We start from the raw sequence: 11,712 nt of genomic DNA, 5'->3' as shown, positions 1-11,712 counted from the left end.
GTGGGAGAGTCCTTTGGGGAAGACAGTGGGCGGAGCACATCCTGACTTGCTCGAAGAAGTGGAGGTGGCAGCATACGAGTCAAGGACACACTTTGCTCGCTCCATGAGGACAGCTGCTGTCAGGTATCAGGAAATCACAGGTCCAACAACCGAGGCAACCCGGCTACAGAGAGAGGATGTGGCTCAGGCCAAATGTACAGCTGCCAGTAACCGTGAGTTCCTTGAGTGGTGGCACTGGGACAGCATCGGAGCTGCATGTGAGCCAAGATGTGGAGGATGTCGATGTGGAAACTGTCCACCAGGAGGAAAAGAAATGACCCTGGCAGAGGAGAGGGAGTTTGAGATCATTAAAGGAGGCCTCACCTACAAGGAGGAGGATGCTCACACACTATCTCCACACTGGGATGCAAAGTATCCTTGGACTGAAGATCCAGCCTCTCTCCCCAACAACAAAAATGCTGTCCAGGCTTGTTTCTTAAGGATGGAAAAGCAACTAGGCAGGGAGCCAGACTGGAAAGTCGCATATGCAACCCAGATCCATGAAATGGTCGAACGAGGCGCAGCCATAAAGCTCACCAATGAAGTCAAGGACAAGTGGGACGGACCAGTGTGGTACGTAAGCCACCTGGTGGCGCCAAACCCTCATTCAGTGACAACACCAGTTCGTATTGTCTGGAATAGCAGCCAGAAATACAAAGGTGTGAGCATGAATGATCTTCTTCTGAAGGGACCAGATGTTCTCAACCCTATTAGAGCTGTTCTTCTAAGGTTCAGAGAAGGTGTGCATGCAGCTCTAGGAGACATAAAGAAAATGTACAACTCTCTATGGCTGGAGGAACGAGAGATGCATCTGCACAGATTCCTCTGGAGAGACAGCCCAGAAGAGGAGATCAGTGAATATGCAATCACCAGAGTCAACATCGGGGACAAACCTGCTGGTTGCATTGCTCAGTTGGCTATGAGGGAAACGGCTAGCCTGCCCAACTTTGTTCATTTGGAGGATGAACGCAGAGTCATTGAAGAGGACAGTTATGTGGATGACCTGTTAACCTCCCACAATGAGCTGAATAGGCTTGACAACATCACAGCAAGAGTTGAAGAAATTTTGAAAGCTGGAGGTTTCTTCCTCAAACCATGGGTCCGGTCAGGGCAAAGTGGGAGGAAAGGAACTGAACCAGATGTCCTAAAACAGGAGGGAGGGAAAACCTTGATTCTTCCAAATCAAATGAGAGAAGGAGACAACAAAGCTCTGGGCATTGGCTACCAGGTGGACGAAGACAAGCTGTACATGCTAACCTCAGTGAACTTTTCCAAAAGGAAGAAGAAGATGCGAGTTGGCAAAGATCTTCTTGAAGAAGAGGTGAGAACTGAGACACCAGACCCACTGACTAGGAGGGCTCTCTTAAGTCAAGTAGCTGGACTGTACGACCCAATTGGCCTAGTTGCACCGGTCAAACAGAAGGGAGCCATTCTTGTTAGAAAAGCATTCCAAGAAGGAGGGGGTGGCAAGTTGACCCAAGAAACCTGGGACCAACCTCTCTCAGAAAGCCTCAGAGAAGAAGCCATAAAGCTTTTTGAAGAATATGTGCAGCTTGGACAGGTGAAATTCCACAGGAGCCTCACACCAGCTGACTGGAAAGGAAACCCTTGGGGCATCACATTCTCAGATGGAAGTGACAAAACCTATGGAGCTGTGATGTACTTAAGGTGGGAGACAAGTCAATGCATTGAAGTTCGATTTGTGGAATCAAAAGGCAAGCTGACACCCCTGGATCAAAAGGGAGAGGCTGTAAAAGCGGAAATCTGTGGCGCAGTCTTTGCAGCCAGGATCATAAAGTATGTGGAAAAGCATGCTCGAATGAAGATCGAGAGATGGTTCCATCTACTGGACAGTCAAACAGTCCTGGGGGCCATTCAAAGAGAAAATTATGGGTACCAAACCTTCTTTGCAAACAGAGTAGGTGAAATCCAGAAGGCTGGACCAGTGCAAGACTGGTGGTGGATCCGTGGAGAGCTGAACATAGCTGACATAACGAGAGGAGGCACTCCAGAAGATGTGAATGAACATTCCACATGGCAAAATGGACCAGAGTTCCTGAAGTGGCCAGTGGAGGAGTGGCCTATAAAATCAGCTGGGCAAGTTGCGGCCCAGGCCAGGGAGAGTGTGAACAAACTCCGAAAGAAGGCATTCTCAGCTGCATTAACAAGATCTCAAGCTGGAATGAATCGGCAGAAAGAAGACCTACTGGCCACTCAGGAAAGTCCTTGTCAAGAGGTAAAAGCAACTCTGCAAAGAAGGAAGCCCACTAGCTGGGTTGGAAATCTGGTGGAGGTAACAAGATTCAGTGGCCTGACCAAACTGGTGAGAGTTGTGGCCTGGATTTGTCGAGCTGCCAAGCAGTGGCTGGGGAGGAGGTCAAGCCCAAGGCGGTCGAAGTGGGAGGAAACACCCAAGCGGGCTGGGTTGACTGGCAGGGAGCTTGAAGATGCACTTGAGGAGATCTTCCTCGCAGCTCAAGAAGGTATAGCTTTTCCAGACACAACTCTTAGTAGATTGACAGTATACAAAGACGTGAACTCTGGACTCCTAGTTTGTGGAGGCAGAATCCAGATGTTCAACGAAGATAAGACTGCAGTGCCAGTCTTACCGTTTGAAGCATGGGTGTCTACATTGTTGGCACAAGAATCCCATGAAGCTAACCATGAGGGGGTAGCAGGAACCCTTCTCCGGATGAGGAAAACAGCTTGGGTGATAAAAGGTCGGAGAATTGCCAAGAAAATAGTTGACAGCTGTGTGCATTGCAGGAAGAACAAAGCAAAGCAGTGTCAACAAATCATGGCTGACCTACCTCTAGAGCGAACAGGCCCAGCCGGCAGCCGCACCATTCGAATTCACCACCATGGACCTGTTCGGCCCTTATGAAGTAAAAGATGAGGTCAAGAAAAGAACCAGACTCAAAGTATGGGGAATCGTCTTCTGCTGCATGGCTTCCCGAGCCATACACACTGAAGTGGTGAGTGACCAGTCATCTGAAGGCTTCCTGCTGGCCTATCAAAGGTTCACTTCACTCAGAGGACACCCCAGGAAACTTTGGTCAGACCCTGGCACTAACTTTGTGGGAGCCAAACCTGCTCTGGAAAAGCTTTACAAATTCCTTGACCAACTGGACAAGTCTGAAGTTGAAGACGTAGCGGCCAAACATGGAACAGAATGGTCTTGGAAGATCCACCCTGCAGACTCTCCCCATAGAAATGGTGCTGCAGAGGCAGCTGTCAGAATAGTGAAGCGGGCCTTGAGCAACCTTGGTGGAGATGGTGTTTTCACATGGGGAGAATTCCAAACTTTTCTCTTCATGGCAGCCAACCTTGCCAATGAGAGACCCATTGATGCAAGAACTCAAAGCAGGGAAGACTGTGTAGAGTACATCACCCCGAATTCTCTGCTTTTAGGACGTGCCAATCCAAAGGGAGACCCTGGAGACTTCCAGTTTGATGACTACCCATACAAAAGACTTAAAAGTATTCAAACAGAGATCAGCAAATTCTGGAAGAGGTGGAGCCAATTGGCTGGTCCTAATCTGTTTATAAGGAACAAATGGCACACCAGAGAGCGAAATGTTGCTGTTGGAGATGTGGTCTGGTTGGCTGACCAAAATGCCCTGAGAGGACAGTACAAGCTGGCCAGAGTAGTTGGTGTCAACACTGACAGCAAAGGCATCGTAAGAGATGTGCTTGTGAGGACCTTTCCCAGCTATCCTGTTCCTATCAAGAAGGCGAACGACAAGGAGGAGCCATCCACAAGAGGAAACCGTGGAAACACCAAGAGGCTCAAAAACAAAATCCCGGCCACAATTCTCCATAGAGATGTCAGACGCCTTGTCATTCTAATTCCCACTGAAGAACAACAGAGGAGTGGAGGACTTGTGTGACCTCACTAGGTTTGAAAAACCAGGAGCTCAAGTGGGAGGTGTTGAGTTAAACTCACTCACTGCACCAGCAGACTACACTTCCAAAAATGCAGCAGCAAAATGGCCACTCATTAGCTGAGTGAGCGCACCAGAGCAAGCAATCACACCAACTCATCAGCTCAGTCAAATCACCTGTGTGCAGGTGTCTCAGCGGAATCACTCTGCACTTCAAGAGAGACACAGCCACACAGAAGAGAGGACTGTTCAGCTCAATTCAACTCAACTCATGAAGACGCTACTGGTACTGTATGAATGAAATTAATAATGATAAGAAATGTTTGATTTGTCATTGAAATAATAGTTTAAAAATGAAATGAATGAAATGATAAGCAGTATTCAATTGGAGTGCTTAAGTTTGTTTGGATTATTTTTCTCTGATTGAATAAATTTAACTTGTATATTTCTGCTTGTTTTGAAGGTTTTCAACCTGATTGAAACAGATTCATCTTGATTCATTCCCCCAACAAAGAAAAATAAAAGTTGGAAAGTGGAAAAGAGTTGTCCCATTGCATTCTTCATGGTTGACCAGGCCAATTTCAAGTTTGGGCAGGAGCTGAACAAAACAAACCTATGATAACTTGACATATATTGTATGGTGCGATTTGCTTTTAAACACTATTAAAATGTCTATGTTTTCAATTGCACTAAAAATCTCAGTTTGGTCTATTCAATAACGCCTGACCAATCTCTCTCTCTCTCTCACACACACACACACACACACACACACACACACACACACACACACACACACACACACACACACACACACACACACACACACACACACACACACACACACACACACACACACACACACACACACACACACACACACACACACACACACACACACACACACACACACACACACACACACACACACACACCTCTCTCCCTCCCTCCCTCCATGTCTTTCCCAAACACTCGGGCCAATATTGCCCCCTGATAACATTTGGCTCTCACGTAATCAATAACATTCTCTATCAACCCAAGCTCGCTGGGATTGGATAAACACGCCCTGCCTGTCAACAACACCCCCTGTGATTGGATGAACACCAACGTCAACCTGTACTTTCATTGTCTTGGACGGCAGGGACAAACGGTTAAATGCCAGCCTGTGTGTGTGTGTGTGTGTGTTTGTGTGTCAGTAGAAGCATGGGTGAGAGAAAGTTTTGTTTTTGTGTCCCATGAGGAGAGAGGCAACAGAAGGTCTTGGCTGCCCATTCATTTGTATTGGATCGCGTTCGTGTCGCCAGGTATCCCAAGTCTGTAGTCTGCACGTTTCCACTGCCTGGCACTCACGAGCAGCATCGCACAATTTACATCATACTTTGTCAACTTTCTGGATGAAATAGTCCCACAACAGGCTTTTTAAAACATGCTAAATCAAGCTTTATTAACCCTTGTGCCATGTTTTAATATACTTATATATATAAAATTGCTGCTCACAAAGTAGGGAAAAAAATTGCCAGATTGGCAACACTGTTGTATGCAAATTAACATGCAAATTGTCCGTTTAACCGACATGCCTAACCGATCAAAGAGGAGTGTGTGAGTAGTTATCTGCGGTTAAACGGTAAACGGTTAACCATCGACATCCCTAGTTAGGATAAATCTTCGATAATCTAGCTTTACTAAAATGGATCCTATGGAGTACTTTGAACTGGATGAGGCTAGGCCTCGCACCATATTATGTAGTGATGCACGATATATCGGCAATCATATCGGTATCGGCCGATGTTAGTCATTTTTTAATATATCGGTCATACCGGTATCGGTCACATGTTGCAATGTTAATATCGGTTATCATTATCAGCCAAATTCTTCACATTGATATGAAATAATGCAGTAAATCTATGATTTATGGGCTTTTCCAAAGGCTTTGCAAATAAAGAAATGCATAACTTTTTCAAATTCAGTGTTTTTCAGTATGTACAAAATGTGATGATCATAAAAATGTGGTTTTATACAGATCATATCGACATCGGTAAATAACGGTTATCGGCCATAACAGCAATGTTAATATCGGTTATCGGCATCGGCCAAAATTTTCATATCGGTGCATCCCTAATATTATGGCTTATTGTGTATGCAGGCTGGAGCAATAGAAACTGTGGAACTGGTGTTGAACACTGTGAAGCCTCCTACCTGCGGGCGGAGGCAGCTCGGCTGGAGTGTTGGCCGGGGCGTGGGCCCCCGGTGGGATGTGGATGTTGTTGTAGTTGACGTTGGGGGGAGGACCCATGGGTGGCCCCACCGCCCCCGGGTTGAAGCCGATCCCTGGGGCCGGACCAAAGTCCTGGACCTGGTCTTGGTCCTGGCGGAACTCAGGAGGAGGTCCGCCCCTAAACGAACCGGCACCCTCCGATGAGAAACCTTCCGCTCCATAATCCTCGTCTGAGAGAGAGAGGTAGAGAGGGAGAGAAAGAGAGAGAGGTAGAGAAAGAGAGAGAGGGAGAGAGGTAGAGAAAGAGAGAGAGAGGGAAAGAAAGAGAGGGAGAGAGGTAGAGAAAGAGAGAGAGAAAGAGAGAGAGGGAGAGAGGTAGAGAAAGAGAGAGAGAGGGAAAGAAAGAGAGGGAGAGAGGTAGAGAAAGAGAGAGGTAGAGAAAGAGAGAGAGGGAGAGAGGTAGAGAAAGAGAGAGAGAGGGAAAGAAAGAGAGGGAGAGAGGTAGAGAAAGAGAGAGAGAAAGAGAGAGAGGGAGAGAGGTAGAGAAAGAGAGAGAGAGGGAAAGAAAGAGAGGGAGAGAGGTAGAGAAAGAGAGAGAGAAAGAGAGAGAGGGAGAGAGGTAGAGAAAGAGAGAGAGAGGGAAAGAAAGAGAGGGAGAGAGGTAGAGAAAGAGAGAGGTAGAGAAAGAGAGAGAGGGAGAGAGGTAGAGAAAGAGAGAGAGAGGGAAAGAAAGAGAGGGAGAGAGGTAGAGAAAGAGAGAGAGAAAGAGAGAGAGGGAGAGAGGTAGAGAAAGAGAGAGAGAGGGAAAGAAAGAGAGGGAGAGAGGTAGAGAAAGAGAGAGAGAGAGAGAGGGAGAGAGGTAGAGAAAGAGAGAGAGAGGGAAAGAAAGAGAGGGAGAGAGGTAGAGAAAGAGAGAGAGAAAGAGAGAGAGGGAGAGAGGTAGAGAAAGAGAGAGAGAGGGAAAGAAAGAGAGGGAGAGAGGTAGAGAAAGAGAGAGGGAGAGAAAGAGAGGTAGAGAAAGAGAGAGAGAGGGAGAGAGGTAGAGAAAGAGAGAGAGGAGATGATTTGACCATGCTGCTTCTTTGATGACATGTTTTGACACATTTTATGACATTATTCTCTGTAAGTTTCAGAAAGCCACATTTAAGATTTTTTTAAGACCAAAATTAATGGAATTGGATCTAAGGCCAATTTGACAACCAAAATAGGGAAACAAAACCTATGAAAAGTATGAATGCGGAGAATAAGAAAAAGGACTAAGCTGCATAAATGAGAATGATCTGCTATAGGTGTTAAAAAAGACAAGAAAAGAGGGGAATTAAATCTCTTCTCCTGGCTTGGTTTCAATCTGAAACCATCACTTGAGACAGTATGAGGTGAGGGGACGATGGAAAATGATTTGGGATCAGTTGGGATCAGAGTGTTCTGACACAAAGCTCATTTATGAAATGATATGATTGGATCAGTCCTCTCAGTGTGTGAATGACCTCTTACTGCATGACATTATTTGTTAGGGACATGTGCCCCCACCCCCCCCCACACAGACATGTTGCCCCCCCCCTCTCACACAGACATGTTGCCCCTCCCCCACACACAGACATGTTGCCCCCCCCCCACGCAGACATGTTGCCCCTCCCCCACACACAGACATGTTGCCCCTCCCCCACACACAGACATGTTGCCCCCCCCACACAGACATGTTGCCCCCCCCCACGCAGACATGTTGCCCCCCCCACCACGCAGACATGTTGCCCCCCCATGCAGACATGTTGCCCCTCCCCCCCACGCAGACATGTTGCCCCTCCCCCCCACGCAGACATGTTACCCCTCCGCCCCCACACAGACATGTTGCCCCCCCCCACGCAGACATGTTGCCCCCCCACCACACAGACATGTTGCCCCTCCCCCGCACACAGACATGTTGCCCCCCCCCACACAGACATGTTGCCCCCCCCCACGCAGACATGTTGCCCCCCCCAAGCAGACATGTTGCCCCTCCCCCCCACGCAGACATGTTGCCCCTCCCCCCCACGCAGACATGTTACCCCTCCGCCCCCACACAGACATGTTGCCCCCCCCACGCAGACATGTTGCCCCTCCCCCCCACGCAGACATGTTGCCCCTCCCCCCCCACGCAGACATGTTACCCCTCCGCCCCCCACGCAGACATGTTGCCCCCCTACGCAGACATGTTGCCCCTCCGCCCCCCATGCAGACATGTTGCCCCTCCCCCCACACAGACATGTTGCCCCTCCCCCCCCCACGGAGACATGTTGCCCCTCCGCCCCCCACGCAGACATGTTGCCCCTCCCCCCCACGCAGACATGTTGCCCCTCCGCCCCCCACGCAGACATGTTGCCCCCCCACGCAGACATGTTGCCCCTCCGCCCCCCACGCAGACATGTTGCCCCCTCCACGCAGACATGTTGCCCCTCCCCCCCCACTCAGACATGTTGCCCCTCCCCCCCCCACGCAGACACGTTGCCCCCTCCACGCAGACATGTTGCCCCTCCCCCCCCACTCAGACATGTTGCCCCTCCGCCCCCACGCAGACATGTTGCCCCTCCGCCCCCCACGCAGACATGTTCCCGCCCACGCAGACATGTTGCCCCCCACGGAGACATGTTGCCCCCCACGCAGACATGTTGCCCCTCCCCCCCACGCAGACATGTCCCCCCCACGCAGACATGTTGCCCCTCCGCCCCCCATGCAGACATGTTGCCCCTCCCCCCCACACAGACATGTTGCCCCTCCCCCCCATGCAGACATGTTACCCCTCCGCCCCCCACGCAGACATGTTGCCCCCCCCACGCAGACATGTTGCCCCCCCCCCCCACGCAGACATGTTGCCCCTCCGCCCCCCACGCAGACATGTTGCGCCCCCACGCAGACATGTTGCCCCCCCCCACGCAGACATGTTGCCCCTCCCCCCCCCCACGCAGACATGTTGCCCCTCCCCCCCCCCCACGCAGACATGTTGCCCCTCCGCCCCCCACGCAGACATGTTGCCCCCCCCCATGCAGACATGTTGCCCCTCCCCCCCACACGGAGACATGTTGCCCCTCCGCCCCCCACGCAGACATGTTGCCCCCCCCACGTAGGGCTGGGTCGGTTTGAAAATGTTAAAACCGGTTCGATATTGCCGTCTAAACCGGATCGAACCGGTATACCGATTTTTTTTGTATTTTTTTTTTTTTAAGCAGGGCTCCCGAGTGTGGCCCATAACTGTCTGTAGTGCAACTTCAGTCCACCTGATAGCGATAATACACCTCTAAGCTGGTATTGCCAAGGCATGGGTCGGTTTGAACATTTTGAAACCGGTTCGATATTCCCCAAAAAACCGTATCAAAGCGGCTGCAGTTGGTGGCGATAATGCACCTCTAAGCTGGTATGCTGCCAACCAGCACGAACACTGAATACAAATAAGCAGAACCTTTTAACTGTAACAACACACTGTTTTTATTTCTCATAACTATTCAGCTTAACTTTTCTTCAAACATCAACATAATAAACAAAATAAGACTTTTGCCTACTAGTGCAACTTGAGAAGAGGCTAATACGAACAATAGTGCAATCAGAATGGACTGGCAAAAAAAAAAAAAAAAAAAAAAAAAAAAAAAAGATTTACAGTAGGCTTTTTCGGTTCGCACGTGATCAAACCGGTTTGGGCTCGTACACCGAACCGAACCGGTAAAACCGGAAATCGACCCATGCCTACCCCCACGCAGACATGTTGCCCCCCCCCCCCACGCAGACATGTTGCCCCTCCGCCCCCCACGCAGACATGTTGCCCCCCACGCAGACATGTTGCCCCTCCCCCCCACGCAGACATGTCCCCCCCACGCAGAAATGTTGCCCCTCCCCCCCACGCAGACATGTCCCCCCCACGCAGACATGTTGCCCCCCCACGCAGACACGTTGCCCCTCCCCCCACGCAGACATGTCGCCCCCCGACACATACATGTCCCCCCCACGCAGACATGTCGTCCCCCCACGCAGACATGTCGTCCCCCCACGCAGACATGTCCCCCCCCCACGCAGACATGTTCCCCCCCATGCAGACATGTTGCCCCCCCCCACAGACATGTTGCCCCTCCCCACTCATACATGTCCCCCCCACGCAGACATGTCGTCCCCCCACGCAGACATGTTCCCCCCCACGCAGACATGTCCCCCCCCCCACGCAGACATGTTGCCCCTCTCCCCACGCAGACATGTTGCCCCTCTCCCCACGCAGACATGTTGCCCCTCTCCCCACGCAGACATGTTGCCCCCCCCCACGCAGACATGTTGCCCCCCTCCCCACACAGACATGTCGCCCCCCCCCCCCCCACACACACAGCTTTTTTCCTTTATGGATAGGACAGTAAGGACAGTGAGGAGACAGCAAAGCAGGGACGGAGAGAGAGGGACAGTCACAGGCTGGATTCAAACCTGTGCCGGTGTGAGCAGGATCTGCTCGCTCAGCACGGTGAAGTGAAACTCTCACAACATTCATTTTCCAAAAGTAAAATCATGTTCATGAGAAATGGTCCTGTAACACTTGAAGCATGATCATATAGTTCATGCTTATATAGTTCTTATATAGATATAGCTCTTATAGATAAGAAAGAAAGAAAGAAAGAAAGAAAGAAAGAAAGAAAGAAGGAAAGAAAGAAAGAAAGAAAGAAAGAAAGAAAGAAAGAAGGAAAGAAAGAAAGAAAGAAAGAAAGAAAGAAAGAAAGACAGGCCTCTGGTGTGTTTTGGACCTGACTCCGGAGACTCTGCCTCTCTCAGCAGCCACACCTAACAGAAAGAAAACACTCTCTTGACGGCCAAACATATTTTCACAGATTAAAACTGTTAGGCGGAGATTTGCCGACACAGGCTGTATTCAGACAGGCTGTATTCAACACCATGTTAAACCACCAGCGTCTGTCACTACTGCGTTACAGGCAGGAAGGCACACCGGCAGACTTACAAACTCTAGCTAAAATATTCTTTGAATGCATTTCACTATATTATTATGATAGTATTATTATACTACAATAATATATGACCTCTTTTGACCCAGAGAAAGTTAGCTGAGAGAGCATCCACGTTCTTTTACAGCTCCATACAGCCTAAGATAAGGGGTTAGGGGTTTAGGGTGAGTCTCAGCCTAGGGGTTAGGGGTTTAGGGTGAGTCTCAGCCTAGGGGTTAGGGTTAGGGTGAGTCTCAGCCTAGGGGTTAGGGTTAGGGTGAGTCTCAGCCTAGGGGTTAGGGGTTTAGGGTGAGTCTCAGCCTAGGGGTTAGGTTTAGGGTGAGTCTCAGCCTAGGGGTTAGGTTTAGGGTGTGTCTCAGCCTAGGGGTTAGGGTTAGGGTGAGTCTCAGCCTAGGGGTTAGGTTTAGGGTGAGTCTCAGCCTAGGGGTTAGGTTTAGGGTGAGTCTCAGCCTAGGGGTTAGGTTTAGGGTTAGGGTGAGTCTCAGCCTAGGGGTTAGGTTTAGGGTGAGTCTCAGCCTAGGGGTTAGGTTTAGGGTTAGGGTGAGTCTCAGCCTAGGGGTTAGGTTTAGGATTAGGGTGTGTCTCAGCCTAAGGGGATGAGAACATTTGCAAA

General features: G+C 49.9%; 1 protein-coding gene across 1 annotated transcript in view; it reads right to left on the bottom strand.

Moving 5' to 3' along the window:
* The window catches only part of vta1 (vesicle (multivesicular body) trafficking 1), a 190,482-nt gene that overhangs the window by 35,567 nt on the left and 143,203 nt on the right, over window positions 1-11,712 (bottom strand). The window contains exon 6 of the mRNA XM_083643155.1: window positions 6,117-6,365. Coding sequence (XP_083499281.1) covers window positions 6,117-6,365 — 249 coding nt within the window. The remainder of the gene's footprint in view (window positions 1-6,116; window positions 6,366-11,712) is intronic.

The sequence above is a fragment of the Poromitra crassiceps genome (genome assembly GCF_964638095.1).
Source record: "Poromitra crassiceps genome assembly, chromosome: 9".
Classification (NCBI taxonomy): domain Eukaryota; kingdom Metazoa; phylum Chordata; class Actinopteri; order Beryciformes; family Melamphaidae; genus Poromitra; species Poromitra crassiceps.
The sequence above is the reverse complement of the archived record's forward strand: the minus strand, read 5'-3'. Positions and strand labels throughout refer to the sequence as shown.